General features: G+C 47.5%; 3 protein-coding genes across 3 annotated transcripts in view; 2 read left to right on the top strand and 1 right to left on the bottom strand.

Annotated features, from left to right (window-relative positions):
- ALG1 (ALG1 chitobiosyldiphosphodolichol beta-mannosyltransferase) overlaps positions 1-8,177 on the top strand; it is a 9,031-nt gene extending 854 nt beyond the window's left edge. Inside the window, exons 3-13 of the mRNA XM_042827931.1 lie at positions 445-548; positions 1,072-1,220; positions 2,274-2,363; positions 2,587-2,703; positions 3,612-3,733; positions 3,987-4,025; positions 4,559-4,618; positions 5,318-5,428; positions 6,729-6,843; positions 7,535-7,610; positions 7,944-8,177. Of these exons, the coding sequence (XP_042683865.1) occupies positions 445-548; positions 1,072-1,220; positions 2,274-2,363; positions 2,587-2,703; positions 3,612-3,733; positions 3,987-4,025; positions 4,559-4,618; positions 5,318-5,428; positions 6,729-6,843; positions 7,535-7,610; positions 7,944-8,078 (1,118 nt within the window). The 3' untranslated portion in view covers positions 8,079-8,177. The remainder of the gene's footprint in view (positions 1-444; positions 549-1,071; positions 1,221-2,273; positions 2,364-2,586; positions 2,704-3,611; positions 3,734-3,986; positions 4,026-4,558; positions 4,619-5,317; positions 5,429-6,728; positions 6,844-7,534; positions 7,611-7,943) is intronic.
- A 2,054-nt stretch (positions 8,178-10,231) lies between these two features.
- Positions 10,232-15,374, bottom strand: EEF2KMT (eukaryotic elongation factor 2 lysine methyltransferase). The gene is made up of 8 exons (XM_042827933.1): positions 15,297-15,374; positions 15,154-15,225; positions 14,954-15,034; positions 14,739-14,840; positions 13,607-13,740; positions 12,377-12,672; positions 11,329-11,475; positions 10,232-10,733 (listed from the first exon to the last, which is right to left on the bottom strand). The coding sequence occupies exons 1-8, from the start codon at positions 15,372-15,374 to the stop codon at positions 10,633-10,635; spliced, it is 1,011 nt and encodes a 336-aa protein (XP_042683867.1). The 3' UTR covers positions 10,232-10,632.
- A 185-nt stretch (positions 15,375-15,559) lies between these two features.
- Positions 15,560-17,785, top strand: NDUFB6 (NADH:ubiquinone oxidoreductase subunit B6). Its single transcript, XM_042828299.1, has 4 exons — positions 15,560-15,815; positions 15,892-15,984; positions 16,581-16,625; positions 17,630-17,785. The coding sequence occupies exons 1-4, from the start codon at positions 15,636-15,638 to the stop codon at positions 17,693-17,695; spliced, it is 384 nt and encodes a 127-aa protein (XP_042684233.1). The 5' UTR covers positions 15,560-15,635; the 3' UTR covers positions 17,696-17,785.
- Positions 17,786-18,039: the final 254 nt, after the last annotated feature.

Here is an 18,039-nt window from a genome sequence, read left to right as displayed (position 1 = left end):
CTCCTGAAAAGGGTGGATAACAGCAGGACAAGGGGAAATGGTTTGAAGTTGAGGGAGGGCAGATTGAGGTTGGATGTCAGGGGAAGTTCTTTGCTGTGAGAGCAGTAAGGTGCTGGAACAGCTGCCCAGAGAGGTTGTGGATGCCCCGTCCATCCGTGGAGGTGTTCAAGGCCAGGTTGGATGGGGCCCTGGGCAGCCTGGGCTGGTATGAAATGTGGAGGCTGGTGGCCCTGCGTGTGGTGGTGGGTTGGAGCTTCATGATCCTTGAGGTCCCTTCCAACCCCGGCCATTCTGTGATTCATAGGGATGGTGATTTTGTGGCCACAGGGCTGTGCTGTCACCAAGGGCTGTTACTATAAAGTTTTCTGATAGCTGCTGCTTTCTGACATGTGTTGCTGTGCATGGAACCGTGGTCTTCCCATGGGATTTTCTGCCGTTTTGCAGTTGGGCCAAAGCTTTTGCAGTACGTTGTGAAAGTCATTGCACAGACCGTGCAGTTACTGTACACGATGCTGAGGATGGATCCGCCCTCCTATGTTCTCCTTCAGGTATGTCTGTGTGTGGGTAACGTTATTGGTTTTGCATTGCAATGCGTTTTTAGCAGCCTTGGACGCTGGCCTTCTGTATCTGATAAATTCAGCAAGCTCTGTGTTCATTAAGGTTCTTTAGTGGATTGTAATCTTCTCCTTTTTATTTTTTCCCTTTCTCTCTGTTTGCTGTTCCTTTTGCCCTATTGCTATCTACCAGCATAGGAGAAGGGGGAATGGTTTCAATCTGAAAGATGGGCAATGTAGATTAGATACTAGGGGAAAGCTGTTCACTGGAGGGCTGGTGTGGCCTTGGCACAGACTGCCCAGAGAAGTTGTGGATGTTCCATTTCTGGAAGTCTTCACTGGCAGGCTGGATGGGGCTCTGGGCACCTTGATGGGGTGCTGGCAGAGCTGCCTGGGGAAGGGCTGCTGAAACTCAGTCATCTCTGAAGTGTCTTGCAGGCCATTCTGTTACAGTTCTAGTTAGGTGTTTGTCACTCGACCTGAGTCTTAGAATATTTTCCTCTTTTTCATTAAACAGAATCCTCCTGGTTTGCCCAGTATAGCTGTTGCCTGGGTTGCCTGTCTTTTCTGGAGAAGCAAGCTGATAATTGATTGGCACAATTATGGATACACTATCATGAGTCTGAATCATGGGAGGAATCACCCACTAGTGCTCATTGCAAAATGGTTTGTACAGTTATTACTTCTCTTTATTAATTATGTCCCTTTGCAGGACTTGGAACAGTGGGAAGTAGAGAGGAGAATATCATTAGGAAAGGTTTGTTTCCATGAACAAGTTCTGGATTTTGCTATGTTGAATTGTCATTTCAGTAAAAGTGTTCTCTCATATGCCTTTGTTAAAGACTTAGGAAGGTGGTGGTAGTTGGAATTCTGCAGAATACACTAAAGATTCTGTCTTTAAGAAATGGTGCATTTCTTCTGTATCTATGTAGCTTGAAGGAATTAGATTGTTTTCTAAAGTAATTTGTGAGCAACTTCTACAGATTCCTTTCTTTCACTTTCTATTATATGCTGTAAGACATTCAGCTTAAGGGTTAGGAAGTATTCTTGTACCTATGCAGGATAAAGTGCAGAAAGCACGTTTTGTTCTAAGAAGAATAGGCTGTAACAAAAAAAACCCCAACTATTAATTAAATTGAGGAGATGGCACCCAGTACAATGCGTGTACAGTACAGTGCTGCCCTGTGAGCTACCTAGAAAAAGGAAAATGAAGTCATCACAAACCTTTGTCTTTAGGTTGGTGTGTGAACGCTGCAAGAGCTGTAAGGTTTGTTGTGGTTTAAACGTGCTCCCTTTAGTTGAACCTGTTTGATGAAGTGGAGTGCAGATGCAAGCTTGGATCTTGCTGCCATAAGTCTGTCTAGTGTAGTGTTTTCTATTTTAATTCCTTATTCTCTAGCACTGCTTTCAACTCCAGTCCATCTTTGAAGGTCATTTTGTTTCTTGCTGAATCAACATGACTACTTCTTGGTAACAGCTTTAGAGGCTTTAGAGGGTTGTGTTCTTGGGCTTTAAAGGACGAGGAATCACACATATCCCTCTCATGAACTGATATTGCTGTACAAAGAGCAGATGTGCAATTGTTAATGAAGCTGAAAGTACTGGGAGCAGTTGAGATTCTTCTGGTTTTGTTTGGCTTTTAGTTGGCATCAGTGCTGGAGAGCAGTTACTGTGTGTTGGGGTTGCCTTGGCTCCTTACCAGGTTTTAATTTCTGTCAGGTACGAGAAGCTTTTTGGGCGTTTGTCTGACTGTAACCTGTGTGTCACTGATGCCATGAAGGAAGATCTGTGGGTGAACTGCAACATCAAGTGAGTTTAATCCTCTTAACGTTCTGTGTGTGCTCAAAGCAGTGTGAAAGCCTGGTGAGCCTGGGTTCAGAGTGATGCTGGAGAAGCAACTCTCAGGGCAATTTTGTCTTGTTTTTATGGTTGTGTTTCATCTATTGAATAGACTCCTAAGAAGGACATCCTTCATACGGGATTTTTTGTTGGACCTGATGTTCATTTAACTGGTGAATTTATTCCATTGCAGGGCCGTAACGCTGTATGACAGGCCAGCTTCTTATTTTAAGGAAACACCATTGGAACTTCAGCACCAGTTGTACATGAAACTTGCCAAAGACTATGAAGCATTTAAACCACAGCATGTGTAAGTAAAGCCTGCAGTTACAGTCCTTAACTGAATGGCACGAGGTTATGGCATTTGGTCACCAGAAATCCCTTTAGATGGAGGCATAAGCTCCTGCATATCAACAGGTGCTGGTCTTTGTATGCTTTGGCCAGGAGCAGATACTGTGAAAGTGCATTTAATTGCCACTGGAGGGGCCAGAATGCATGAAATCCCTGAACTGTGATAGCATGTGGCTTGGTGTGTAAACTAAGTGGGGTTGGTTGTTTGTTTGCTGTACGTGTTGGCACTTAGGGAGGCTGTAACAATATCTGAAGTGTGAAAGTAGTTGTTTAACTCCTGCTGGACAAGTTGGCAATGATTGGATGCCACATTCATAGCCTTAATTTAGGAGTTGTCTTAATAATGAGCTCTCCATTCATTTAATATGGAGAGTTTTCAAGGTCTTACTCTAAGCATTAAGCATTTTCTTTTGGTTATGTGCAGGATGTCCACTGAAATGGACAGCTTAACAGGCAGCTGCTATACCAAACTAACGCCTGAAATGAAGGGGGAGTCCACAGTATACAGCAGCTTCCTTTTTGGCAATGCCACCCTTTGGCTGTGTGGGTTCTGACTTTAATTAAAGAAATGCATCGTTGGCTGTCGCCTTTTAATTTGTATTTGAGACAGAGCTGGAAAGACAGTTGAGAAAGCTGCCTTAAGCAGAGCACAGCATGAGAATATGGGGATGTGCTTGTAGCAGTAGGAGAGGTTAACAGCAATCTCCTGCCATCAGGGACGTCTCTGCAGTAATGTCTATTTCCAGAGGAGTTGTGTGGCAAATCTGAAACCGAGTGCTTGGAAATTCGTGCCTCTGAAGCACTGCATTTCCTTCTGTGTTTGGCTGTGTTTGTGTAGCCTGTATTCAGAAAGTTCTGTTTATGCAGTGCAGAGTCTGTCAGTTGGAGTGCTGAGAGGTCTGCCTTTACGGAAAGGGATGAGAAGAGTGGGGATGTGAGGAAAAGCAGAGGACGGCCAGCTCTTCTCATCAGCAGCACCAGCTGGACAGGTTTGCAGACTGTTAATTTTTAATATATTGGCACTTTTTAATAAAAGAAAATCAGGTGTGTTTGTAGTTCCCCACACTGGACACTTGTCGTGCTGTATTTCCATCACAAGTATCTGGTTGTAGACTTTCAAAAATGAGCATAATTGCAGCAAACTTTTAACAGGAAAAGCATGTTCTGTACTTAAATCTTTGAGGTGTGATTGATTATGAATGCTGAAAACGAGGATGTTGCTAATAAGGCTCTTTCTTTCAGAGGATGAAGACTTTTCAGTCCTTCTAAAGGCATTGGAAGGTCAGTACTGAGAAGTGCCTCTCATCTGCACAAAGGTGGTGCTTTTTTGCTGGATAGCTGGTGGGGGCTTTTTCTAAATTATACTGCCTCTGTATTCAAGTGAAAGTGCAGCTGTGTCTGATGGGTTGGCAGTGGTTTAAGAGTGGGAGCTGACATGAGAAATGAGGCATCTGAACTCAACTCAGGGTGGTGCTGTGGGGGAGTTATACCTCTTATTTTCTGAGCTGTGTGCATACTTTCCACAGGCTGCTGATAATAGGAAGCACTACAGCTCTGGTTTATAAATTCGTGTACTGAAATGGCCAATATGGCCTAGTCAGAAATGTTTCATGGTTAATGCTTTCTGAACATACTGTAATGCATTTCTATAGAGGTTTGTGGATTTAATGTGTGAAAACTCACAACTGTTTGGTAGACAAACGTTTATGAAGAAATTACTTGAAGTAGGAAGCTGAATTATTTGCACGCGGCGACCCTTCATGATCAGCCACCCATTTACTTGTCAGCTTTAAACAGATCTTTGTCTTCCCCAGATTATGAGCAGTATATCAATGAGGGAGTCAAGCTTCCAGCTTTAGTGTGTGTGATAACAGGTAATGCTTTCTTTGTGTCATAATTCTTTCTTTTTGCTTTCTGCTCATAGAGGAGTTCACTTTTGTACTCTTTGCTCTGATGTCCAAGGGAGAGCAGGCTGTGTTGTCTTTATGTGACTGGAAGTCACAATGGTAATTTACAGTTGGATTCTTACTGCAATGTAACCATGGTATGTTTTTAAAGAGGGGAGGCTCTCAGCTGCCTGACAGCAGCTGGGGGTTGCACCATGCTCAGCATTTAACCTTAGCATCCTCAACGTCCAGGTGCTGCAGCAAAAGCAGCAGGAAGGCTGATGTTTGGAATGTTTTAAGTTTTCTTCCTGCTGACAAAAGGACTTAAAACAAAGTTTTGCCAAAAAAAAAAAAAAAAAAGGTGGAATGAATGCAGTTTAGTTACCTGCCTCACTAACAGCAGACTAAATCTTAGCGTGATTTTAGGAGCAGATTGTTCTGATCCTGATGGCTGTAAACGAAGTGCACGTCAGCACTGGCTGGTAGTGATAGCAGGCTCTTTCAGTTTAGTGCCAGTTCCCCTTGCTTTCAGGAGGACTTCATCTCTCAGGTGTCTTTTGGGGGATGAAGGTTGGTATATTTTGATGCCTCTCAGGGAGTTTGTCACCTGTACAGCAGCATGCACTGATTGCACCTGATTTTCAATCATCAAAAATCACTGCTTTTTTTTTTCCTTGCTTTAAAAAGGCAAAGGACCCCTAAAAGAGTACTACAATGGGCTGATAAAGAAACTGCACTTCAAACATATCCAGATCTGTACACCATGGCTGGAACCTGAGGATTACCCAGTTTTACTTGGTAAACAGTGAATTATGATATAGATTTGATGTGATGAAGTATGGAAGAACAAGTCAGCAGAGTCATAGTACCTGTGTTGCTATTACTGCCTGTTATTATTTTTCCCCATTTTTCTAACTGTGCTGGAATACAGTGTGTGTGTTCATGTTCCAGTTCACTCTCTTAAGCAGGTCAGAAACGACACCTCAGTTTTTGACTGAGCACCCAAAAGAAGCTGAAATTCTAAATAATGATGTTTTTGGAATGGTGTTCCCTTCATTCATGCTATTGCAGGCAGTGTGATAAGCTCAGTACAGTAGTCATAAGATCGTAGAATGGTTTGGGCTGAAAAGGACCACAGTTATGCAGCTCCAACCCCTGCGGTGTGCAGGTCGCCAACCAGCAGCCCAGGCTGCCCAGAGCCACATCCAGCCTGGCCTCGAATGCCTGCAGGGATGGGGCATCCACAGCCTCCTTGGGCAACCTGTGCCAGTGCCTCACCACCCTCTGGGGGAAAAACTTCCTCCTCATATCCAACCTAAACCTCCCTGTCTCAGTTTAAAACCGTTCCCCCTTGTCCTGTCACCATCCACCCTCACAAACAGCCGTTCACTCTCCTGTTTTTATGCTCCCTTCAAGTACTGGAAGGCCACAATGAAGTCTCCCTGAAGATTTCCCCTTTCCAAGCTAAACAAGCCCAGTTCCCTCAACCTTTCTCACAGGAGAGCTGCTCCAGCCCTCTGACCATCCCAGCGCCCTCCTCTGGACCCACTCAGAGCCCAGCTCCCTCAGCCTGTCTTTGTAGTGGAGGTGCTGCAGCCCCTGATCATCTCTGGGGCTCCCCTGCACCCCCTCCAACAGCTCCCCATCTTGCTTGGCCTGGGGGCTCCAGCCCTGGACGCAGTGCTGCAGATGGGGCCTCACAAGAGCAGAGCAGAGAGGGACGCTCACCTCCCTGTCCCTGCTGCCCCCCCTTTTTCATGCAGCCCAGAGCACTGCTGGCCTTCCGGGCTGCAGGCGCTCACTGCTGCCTCATGTCCAGCTCCTCATCCACCAGGACCCCCAGGTTCTCCTCCTCAGGGCTGCTCTCAAGGAGATCTTCCCCCGGTCTGTATCAGTACCTGGGGTTGCCCTGACCCAATGCAGCGCCCTGTATACATGTACATATCCAATTTGATCTTGGGTTTCAGATCAATATCTCTTGCTCATATTCAGCTCACATCACCTCAAAAAAAAGCCCCACGTACATATGAGTATGCAGTAAGAGCAGAAGAGCTGCTTCAGAGAATTCAAGGCCTTGTCTGCTTTGTTTGCTTTTTAGGGTCAGCAGACTTGGGTGTGTGTCTCCATAAGTCATCTAGTGGATTGGATTTGCCTATGAAGGTGGTAGACATGTTTGGCTGTTGCTTACCTGTGTGTGCAATATATTTTGAATGGTAAGAGTTTGCTTATTCTGTTACCAGGATTTAAAGGATCATATAAGCACTATTCTTACAAAGAGTTCAGCAGCTTCTGCATGTATCAGTGAGATTCCAGTACTGTGCTTTAACAACCTTTGGTTATGATTCAAAAGGACAAACTTTAAATGTCAAAATCATTTTATTTAAGGGCAGCTAAAAATTAACGTCAGTTTCTACAAACTGTGGAGCATTTAATGCAACCACTTGCCTTGGAAATGAATAACCATCATCCTGTGTTGCTGTGTACTTCATTTAAAAGACAGTCAAAGCTTCATTCTGTGTAGACAGGTGTGTGTTGTGTGAAGAGGGGAATATATGCAGTAGTGCACAGTCCTTTGGGGGGAAAATGCAGTTCTGACAGATAAATAGGTATTAATTGCAAGTATCTCGGGTACTGAGCATGGGCAGATTTTCCTTATGGATTAAAGTTGATTATTGCCCTCATTTTGACATGTGCAGATGGGTGGCACAGTGACGGAGGGCCCTTTTGTACTGTGCTGCAAGACAAGTTTAATGCAATCTCCAGTAACTGCCTCTGGTTCCATTTTGTCAGGAGTTCAACCCCTTCCTGTGCTCTTCGTAGCAAAGATGCACAGTGCAACTTCTGCAGTGTATGTCCCACTCACTTCTTTTTCTTCTATTTTCTTTCTCTGACTTTTGTTCACAGTTTACCTGAACTTGTGAAACACAATGAAAACGGGCTGATATTCAGGGATTCAGATGAGCTTGCAGAACAGCTGAAGGTAAAGACATGAGAGATGATTCTTTCCTACTAGCTCTGACCACAGAAGTGTTGCTGCGTGAGCCACGTCACTCTTGTGTGACAATCTGTGTATTTTGCATTCTCAGAGGGCACTGCTTTGCCTGCTGGGTCTTACTGGCCACATTTCTATTTGAGTAAAAATCTGAAGCTGTCAAGAACATAGTAAATATTTCAATATTGAACCGTGTGGAGGATAAGACCAAAGATCTCCTTCTTACTGCAACACTGATGTCAAGGGTTAGCATTGGGAAAGGCTAAAATTAATCCACAATGGAATGCAATGGTATTTTTCTGTTATTTTTTTAACTTACAGATGCTTTTCTTGGAATTTCCCTCGCTGGAAGGCAAACTCCATGAGTTCAGGAAAAACCTTCGTGCATCCAAGCAGCTGAGCTGGGATGAGAGTTGGGACCAGACTGTTCTTCCTTTACTTACCCAGACTGAATGACTTTTTGGGGGATGCTGTGACAAAAAAGCTACCACACGTATGCACCCCCAGGACTGCCTTAAGTGCTGAATAAACACTTGGTCTTGTTTCCAACTGTAATTTTTAGCTGATCAGACACAGCTCTTCCCTGACCACTGGAGCTTCTTGTGTGGGTAATAACAGTGCAGAAGGTGCAGCTGAGGTTCCTTGTTGTGTGTAAGCTTTTAGGGAAGGTGAGGGTCCTGTGCTGAAGAGGCTGATCCTTGCCATCTGCCTGCCTGTGTGACTGGGGATGGATCTCTAGAGCATGGGAAGCGTAGTGACTTGAGGAACTCATGTGTCAGTTCTGTTTAATGGGGCTGCCTGGAGGCTTCTTGTGGCTGAAGGTGTTTGAATACATGTATAAACTGCACCAGTTTTGCCTCCTGTACAAGAAACACATTCCTGGTGATTTTATTCTGCAAGAGGGAAACTTCTATTTAATTTGAGTTTTTGTTTGGAATGATGGTACAGCATTTTTCTCTTTTTTCCTATGGTTAACATTCCTGGCTAGTCTTCCCTAGCCATGTACAGAATATCTACTTGTATTTTTTTACATTGAGACAGAACTACTTAATTTCAGAGGGTTTTTTCCTCTTTTTTTTTTTTTTTTTAATAGTGTATGCAAGATACAGCATCCCAGCTGCTGGTATGGGACAGCTGTATTCAACACAGCTTTATTCAACAGAGGAAAATACACCTTTCAGTGACTGCAGTGCCCACATACTGAAGTAAAGGTGCCCCTGTCCCTCAAGAAAGGAATGCATCTTATGTGTTATTTCAATAGAACAGAAAAGAGATTAAAGTATGAGGGATGTGATGACAGTGCACTTCACTTTCGGAGCAGTCACCCTGGTGTAGCCTTCATCTTTTTTTTTCCCCTCCTTGTTCACATTCTCATGCAGACCCAGTGCTTACAGGATGCTTTCTCAAAACCATCTTTTCAAAACAGAAGGCAGCTGTTTAAGGAATAAATGTGCTTGGTTTTAGCATAGAGCTGCTGCCTGCTTGGCTCTCTTCAGAGCCCCTGGTTCAGCAGTGCTGTGTTGTTGCAATGGATTCTGCAGCAGTGTTTCTAAACCAGCTTACAGAGTTTAATATCATGTCATGCCTGCTTTTGCCAAGCCAGGCAGTCATTTGCAAATGTGACCTTTCTCTTCCACCGTGGTAGACAGACTTGCAAGGAGTGATTTATTTCCACTGGGGGAAGTGGAACTTCCTTTTGGGGACCAAAAGTTGCTTCCTGTAGGGGTTTGGCAGCTTGACCAGCTCAAATGATCCATAGAGATTTATCTGTGGTTGTTTTTTTTGCTCTACTGTTTTCCAGCAAATTCCTGTCCCTGTCACAGCAGTCCCCTTTAGCCAGTGATGCACATGGAGGTAAACTAAGCATTTCTCTGTTGTACAGAGTGATGCTGATGAAAGCTTGAGGTTTGTCTCCCTGTAATAAATTTGGTTAGATCCAATATGAGCCATCTTAGAACTTACAGAACTTAGTGACACGAGGGCTTTTGTAGCAGGGAAGATAAAAGAAGCTGCTGCTTCTAGTGCAGCAGGGCTTCATGAGGGCTTCTGGTGTGCATTAACTCCAATTCTTCCTTCTCAGGGAGAAGCAGCTAAAATAAAAATAAAGTCTGGTCAGGTTGCTTCTAGATATCCAGCTTGATTCCAGCAGTCGTGGGCTTCTTCAGCTTGAATGTTTCTTCAATTACCTGTCATTTGTCTTCTCTCAATTACTGCAGAAGGAGGAACTGAATGTATTTCTTCATTTCCTTAAAGTAGCTTCTAAAACAACATCTAGAAATGCAGGTTAATGGAGGAGAAAATAACCTATTCAGTTCTGCTTCAGGATTAACACTGCCCAGTGGCAAACTGGCAACGGATTATGTGAACTTTCAAAGCAGGTAAGCTAAATTCTTCATCTTGCAAAAGGGACAGGGAAATGGGTGAGAGGAATGCAAATCCAGCTGTGATTTTTGTCAGCACTGCAGAGCAGAGGTGTTCCTGCAGCATCAAGTGATCCTGTGACGCTCTGCACAGCCTGCAGGCATTACTCATGTTGTTCTGGGGTGGCACACGTTGCCATTTTGCAAATATGCAGACCTACAAAAAAAGCTGACATCAATTACAGCTGGTTTTAGTATTAAAAACGTTTATTATAAAACACTGCTCTGCTCCTTGGTCAGTATGAGACGCACAGCTGCAGGAGCACGGGGCGAGTCTGTGTCGTTTACAAATCAAAACTGCATTTGAATAATTGAATTCAGCTCTACAGAATCGAAGTGCATCACAATTAGGGTGCTTTTCTGTACAGCTTGTGCTGCACAGATGCTTCTAAGGCGCAGCTGCTCGCTCGCATGCTGGCAACTGCAGGCAGAAACATCGCTCATCTTGACAGCAGCTGGTGCATATGAGGTACGTGCAGAAGGGTGTTCTTGGTGCATGCCTCTCACAGGCTTCCAGAATGTAAGACAGTCTTGGAGCAAGGATAAGATAGCTCCTGCTGCTCTGAAATCCTGTGCTGTATTTACCAAATCTATACCAATAGTTGCAGGACAGTCACGTTGGGCTGGGTGTCATGGAGAAAAATATTACTGCTGTGGGCTGGGATAATCTGCCATCTGATCCCAGCTTTATCTGCAAAGAGAAACGTTGGAATCATTTTTCTGCTTAATGAAATAGAGAGTAAAAGTTGCACGTCCAGTTCTGTACAAAGAGATCTGTGCATGCTGCAAGGAATGCAGCAGTGTTATTTTGTTAATCAGAGCACTGATGTGGTCCAGCTGTACTGCTGGAAGGCTGCAGAAGACAGGCCTTTGAAGTCCTGCATCCCTTGCCTTTACTTAAATCTCTCTTCTTAACCCTCAAAGAACAGCTACAAGTTGCAGGCCACATCTAAACCTTTTCACAGTTGCAGTGTAGGTTTTTTCCTGTTCTAGGCTTAACCCTTATGATCTTTCCTATTAGCACCAAACTTGTGACGTGTCTCAAATTGATGCTGTAACAACTGAGAGTGGTGACAGGATGCAGCAAAAGGCTGAGATGTCTGAATTTCCTGAGCAAACCCATGCAGGAGGGTCACTGCTCTCAGGCAGAACTCCCCTGAATCCAAGGATCCCATTACTGGACAACACCCATAGCAAAAAGGAAACGTTCCTGTTCATCTCCACTGCAGATTAAGTAATTGGGAGAGGCCAAATCTACTGATACAGTGAAGGAAAAAGGCACCCACCAAGTTCAGCCTGGAACACGTGGTAAGTGTCTGCGTTACGGACCGTCAAAGCAACATAGATGTCAGGTTTTCTATCTGCTCTTGAAGTGGAGAACTTCTGTAGCACGCCAATAAGGGCTAAGGTTACCTCTGGATCATACACCACATCTGCATGGGAAAGAAAGGGAAATACTCAGTATTTATTAGGAACTGAGCAGAAAGCAAGCTGCAGAATATAAAAGATCAAATGTTCACCTGAAGGAGGAAGGATAAGTACTTCTAACTGAGAGATCAGAAACTTCCAGGAAGAGATTTTAGAAGATGCACTGTTTTCTATGATGAGCAAATTCAAGAAAACAGCTGCTTTCAGTGTTATCCCTCATGAGAATGCTGAGGTTCCTATTTAAAATTATGAGGGTCTTAAAAGTGGCAGATTTATCATCTGTTTCTGCATTGATAAAAATACAGAAAGAAAAAATAATTTGCTCTTCAGTGTTAGGTAAACAGCTGCTGAATAGGTGAAACAAGACAACATGGTGCAAGGAGCTGGGAGGCATTTCTGCAGGTCCTGTAACTGAGGTTGTCTGAGCCCTGTACACAAATCATCACAGAATCACAGAATGCCCTGGGTTGCAAAGGCCCACAGTGCTCACCCAGCTCCAACCCCTGCTGTGTGCAGGTCACCAACCAGCAGCCCAGGCTGCCCAGAGCCACATCCAGCCTGGCCTTGAATGCCTGCAGGGATGGGGCATCACAGCCTCCTTGGGCAACCTGTGCCAGTGCCTCACCACCCTCTGGGGGAAAAACTTCCTCCTCATATCCAACCTAAACCTCCCCTGTTTCAGTTTCAAACCATTCCCCCTTGTCCCACCACTGTCCACCCTCACAAACAGCCGTTCCCCCTCCTGTTTTTATGCTCCCTTCAAGTACTGGAGGGCCACAACGAGGTTTCCCCAGAGCCTTCTCTTCTCCAAGCCACACCAACACAAATATCTTTGTGTTTATTTCTGTTACCTGCTTTTTCCTGCATGATACTGCAAAGCCAGGCATAACCAGAAGGAAGAGGTACCTGCTGCAATGACGACATCTGCGTGCAGAGCCAGCAGTTGCTGTTCTGTTACTGAACCCCAGTCGAGCTCTGCAACAAGGAGTTTGGGCTGCTGATATTCCTGCCCTTCTGCCTCCTGCCCTTGGGCTGGATTCGTAGTTTCAGGCTCCAGGGTGAAGCCATTCAAACGGATGTTTTCTGTCAGCTGTTTGAGGACAGCATGGTGGCAGTCGCTGAACACGTACGTCTTGGGATTGCAGGTTTTGCAGATCACAAGTCCAGTGAAGCCGACTCCACTTCCTAATTCCAAGACTGTCCTAAAGGTTAATGGTGTAAAATAAGTATTGATGAGGACTCTGTCATTTAGTTGTAGTGTAATCAGAATATTCCAAGTGTATCTAAAGGTAAATTCAGCTACAGATTATCTCAATTTTTGAGCAAATCCTCTACGATCTAACGTGTGTTTCAAGTAACTGGTGAAGTTGGCAACAAGATACAGTTATAAGAATTAATCACTGGAATTATTAATTCCATCACAGGGGTGAGAATCATTCCACCTATTTCTGGACTTCTGGAGCAGTTTTCTGTATCTGAACTGGCTGTCCACTTCTTTTCTTAGTGCAGAGAAGCAGATGTTTCTAAAGCACAGTTCTTTTCTTCGTGAGGTACTTGAAATGAATATAGCTGAAGCTGTGCCCAGAAGTGCCCATTCCTTTCCAGTGTTTAAATACAAAGCAAATTTCAGTATCTACAGGACGGCTATGAGAAAGAAAGGGACAGATTCTTTAGCAGGATCTGTTGTGGTAGGACGAAGGGAAATGGTTTAATACTAAAAGAGGGGACATTTAGACTGGATATCAGAAAAAGAACTTATTTAACATTGCAGAGGTGAGGCTCTGGCAGAGGTTGCTGTATATGCCATATCCCTGGATCACCTGGAGCCGTCCATGGGGCCCTGGGCAGCCTGAGCTGTGGCTGACAGCCCACACCATGGGCTGAGGATGGAGGGCTGTAAGGCTCCTTTCAGCCCAACCGTGCTGGGATTCTGTTGTAAGTTACTGGTTAGACAGCATGCGAGCTGAAATTCAACAGCCTACAGCACAGAGCAGATTAAATAGGTGCTATCATGGTTTTCATCTTAAGGCCTGTTTTAAAGTAATACAAAGTCATCTCTTGAACTGTTGCAGGATAGGAGGAAAGCAGTTGTTATCTGGCAGCAAATCCCAGTTCTGTCCGTGATGCTGTTGTTACCTGTTAGTGAAAAACTTGGGGTTCTCCATTGCCCACTCAGCGAGATGCAGAGCAGCATCCCATGTGATGAGCCCTGTGGTTCCCTGCGAGATAATGGCCACACTCTCAGAAAGGGTCACGGCTTCTCCTGAGGGCTGGAGGTCACACGTGGGGGAGAGAGATGTCAGCAAAGGCACCGTGCTGCAGCTCACAGCAGTACTGCAGCCTGGAAAAGAGGGCTGGAAGCACTCTGGGTTTTTGGAGGTGTTGAACACTTTGACTCATAGAATCACACACAATCACAGAATGGCCTGGGTTGGAAGGGACCTCAAGGATCACGAATCTCCAACCCACCACCACACGCAGGGCCACCAACCTCCACATTTCGTAACAGCCCAGGCTGCCCAGGGCCCCATCCAACCTGGCCTTGAACACCTCTAGGGATGGACGGGGCATCCACAGCCTCTCTGGGCAGCTGTTCCAGCACCTCACCACTCTCACAGCAAAGAACTTCCCCTGACATCCAACCTCAATCTGCCCTCCCCCAACTTCAAACCATTTCCCCTTGTCCTGCTGTTATCCACCCTTTTCAGGAGTTGACTCCCCTCCTGTCTGTAGGCTCCCTTTAGGTACTGCAGGCTGCAATGAGGTCACCCCCAGCCTTCTTTGCTCCAGGCTGAACAAGCCCAGCTCCCTCAGCCTGTCTTTGTAGTGGAGGTGCTGCAGCCCCTGATCATCTCTGGGGCTCCCCTGCACCCTCTCCAACAGCTCCCCGTCTTGCTTGGCCTGGGGGCTCCAGCCCTGGACGCAGTGCTGCAGATGGGGCCTCACAAGAGCAGAGCAGAGAGGGACGCTCACCTCCCTGTCCCTGCTGCCCACCCCTCTGCTGATGCAGCCCACGATCCCGTTTGCTTTCCCAGCTGTCATCACACACTGCTGCCTCACGTTCGGCTTTTCAGCCATCAGGACCCCCAGCTCCTTCTCTGCAGGGCTGCCCTCCACCACTGCTCCCCCCACTCCGTATCCATGCCCACCATACCTCCAGCGCAGGAGACCTTCAGAGGTCACCCGGTCCAACTCCCCTGCACTGAACAGGTGCTTACTTTAGATGATTAAAAGTGATTTGCAATGAAGCAGTATCGTTGGTGTTTACCAGTAAGTAGCTTTTGTAGCAGCGAGTGGATTCTTCCTCATTTAAGATAGGTGCCAACGCATCATACAGCTCATCCAGGGGGTCGGCCGCCGTGGATTCGTGCTGTGAAAAGAGAACAGAGTTTCAAACCGTGGCCCACAGCACAAAACACACGCTAAATACCCAATTAACGAGATGAAGCACGGAGGTGCGCGCAATCCCGAGAGCAGCGCTACCTTCTTAATGAGCTCGGTGAGGAAACGGCGTCTGTAGGAGGCGGGCGGGGGAAACCGCACACAGAGCGGGTGGAGAACGGTCTGAAACGAGAGAGCTGCCATTGAGCCGCGGAGGGTCTGTGAAATGCCGATGGCTCCATGCTGTACTCGAAGGCACCCGGCTGTTTTTTCCTTGGTGTGCGCGGTCCTTTTTGCCGTACCTGGTGCAGGATGTCTGAGAGCAGGGAGGACTGGGAGCGCTGCGGGGCGGCCGTCAGCTGCTGCTCCAGTTCCTAAAGCACAACGAGAGCGGAGCTGAAGCGGAGCGGCCGAGCCCCGCAGCCCCCGACCCGGCCCAGCTCACCGCCCAGGGCATGCCGCGGAGCCGCCGCGCCGCCAGGAAGCGCTGCTGGAAGAGCAGCCCAAGCTCCGGCCCCGCCATCCGCCCGAGGCCGCCGTGGCCCGGCTCCGCTGCCGGCAAAGGGGAGCGGCGAGAAGGAGCAGCACCGTCGGCCGGAACAGGGACTCGAACCCACGACCCTGACACTCCCCGCGCCTGTGGCTGCGGCCCCAACCACGCGGAGCTCCACTTCCGGCGCGGCGCGATGACGTCAGTGTCGCGCGCCGTCGCTAAGGACACGGTGCCCGCTGCGCAGCTCCGCACCGGGGCGGAGGCCGGGTTGGGGTCGGGTCCAGCAGCGCCATGGGCGGTTACACCGAGGACGAGAAGCTGCGGCTGCAGCAGCTTCGTGCCCTTCGGCGCCGCTGGCTGCGAGACCAGGAGCTGAGCGAGCGGGAACCTGTGCTGCCGGAGCGGCGGCTGGGGCCCATAGCCGCCTTCTGGGAGCGCTTCCTGCAGCCCGGCGGCCTCTGGCGGCAGAAGGTGAGCGGGGCTGGGCGTCCGGCCCCGAGCCCTGGCCCCGAGCCCCGGCCCTGAGTCCCGTTCTGCTGTCCCGCAGGTGTTCAACGCCTACCAGACCAGCGGCTTCGTCTTGGTGCGGGTGCTGATCCCTGCCTGGCTCCTCCACTACTACGTGAAGTACCACGTTTCGGTGTGTGGACCGCGGGGCTGGGGAGACCTCGGCAGTGCCTCAAGGGGGCTTTTGAGCAGGAGCGGGAAGGGGTTTTTGCACGGGCAGATAATGGTGGGATGAGAGGGAATGGCTTTAAATTATAAGAGGGGAAATTTAGGTCGGCTGTCAGGGGGAAATTCTTTGCCCACAGGGCAGTGAGGTGCTGGCACTGCTGGCCAAAGCTGGGGCTGCCCAACCCTGGAGGTGCCAATGGCTGTGGATGGGCCCTGGGCTGAGCTGGGGGAGGGCAGCCTGCCCACAGCACGGAACCAAATGGGCTTCTGACCCAACCGTGCTGTCATTCTGTTATTGTCACTGATCCTGGGAGATGCTGGGACAGCTGGGCTGCAGCTGTTGGTGTGGGAGGGAAGCTTGCATTGACCTAATGCTGGGATAAAGCTCCCGTTCCTATGGCTTTTCTGGCTGGTATTTTTTTAACGAGTAAGAAGGACCCCGAGTAGTGAGCTTTACATTTAACGGTGCATGTTTTAGAAGGGTTACACTCTCTGCTTTGGGAATTCTTTATCCTCCATCTGGGTGATGTTCTTTTTCTTTCTCGTCCTCTGTGCTTTCAGAAAAAGCCGTATGGTATCTCTGTGTCCAATCCAGCAATATTCCCAGTAAGTCCATTCATACCATCTTCTAGCTTTGTCAAACAGTGGCAGGGGAAGAATGGCTTCAGAAGTGGGGGTTGGTGCAGCAGCTGTGCAGGGAGGATTTCTGGAAGGAGGCACCTGATGTTCACAAGGCAGCTCATCCTGGAGCAGCACAGCACAGTGGGTACAGTGTTTGTTGAGCCCTTAGAGTAGACAGTGCTGATTTCTTTATCACCTTCCTTGTCGCTGCAGACTTGTAAGTATTTGGGCTGACAGCCCAGCCCCCTCTGAGCAGCAAACACCATCATCCCCTCCCAGGGCTCTGATAGTGCCTGTAGTGGGTTCTGTTGCTTGAGGGGCACGCAGAGACCACGGGGGGCTCACTGAAGCTTTCTTGTTTGGTTCTCACTTGGGACAGTGGACAGCATCTGTCAGACTGTTTGGTCTGTACTGCTTTCCAGTTGCTAGCTGATGGCGTAGCGAGTTGGCGAGCAAATATTCTCAAATAAAAGTTACACCCCTAACAACCTCATAGCAACGTACTGAAGGTCAGGCTGTGAGATGCTGACTTCAGCCTGATCACTGGAGCCAGGTCAGCTCAGCAGGCCAAGGCAGTGCCTGCAGCTTGAGCGAGCCGAGCTCAGGCATTGGGTTGATTTTGCTGAGGTTGTGGAGCTCTCTGCATTCAGCTGGATTTTGGGTTAGAGACTGCGTGGAGATGAGCAGGAGTGGTGCTGTGTCGGAGGTGGTTTTGCAGAGCTACAAATCCAGTGTACGTTTTTAAAGCAATATTCACTTTAAGTGCTCGGCTGCTTTTCTGTGGCGTCAAAAGGGTGAAGAGTACAGATTTCACAAAATCTGGCTGTGGCTTCATGGCAGCGTCTTGAGAAATGTTGAGGAAATTACACCGTTCAGAATAAATTGAGTTCTTGTTTAGAAGTGGGACAGCGCAGATTTACAGAGTGTGCTGCGTAAAGGAGTCGATTGTGTGCAGGAGAAAACCTCACCATGTTCTCTCATCCCACCAGGGGGACAGAATTTTAGAGACGGGAGAAATTGTTCCACCTCTGGCAGACGAACCTGAGCACCACTGACAGCTGGGAGCTGATGTCCTTCAGCAAAGAAGGCAGGAGCTGCAGCCACCTGTGTTCTCTCTTCTATAAAAGAGTCTTTGTTCTGCATCACCTCATCTTTTCTGTCATTTACTTTCTCCTTAGTCCAAACTCTCCCAGTCGATACTTACATGGGAGTTTCCCTTGCTTTCACTGAGATTTATTGCTAAGCCCTGGTGATTTTTTTTTTTTTCCCCCCCCCCCACCCCTTTTTTTATCTGACTGTAGAGCAGTGTGGCTTTACAGTAATGGTAGGGACAGTGCAGATCGCTGGGAATTGGGCAATAGTCTGCTCAGAGGAGGGCTGTCATGGCAAGCTCCTGCAC

Source organism: Centrocercus urophasianus, unplaced genomic scaffold (genome assembly GCF_019232065.1).
Source record: "Centrocercus urophasianus isolate 14NV4802_14NV808 unplaced genomic scaffold, USGS_Curo_1.0 seq_29, whole genome shotgun sequence".
Taxonomy (NCBI): Eukaryota; Metazoa; Chordata; class Aves; order Galliformes; family Phasianidae; genus Centrocercus; species Centrocercus urophasianus.
The sequence above is the reverse complement of the archived record's forward strand: the minus strand, read 5'-3'. Positions and strand labels throughout refer to the sequence as shown.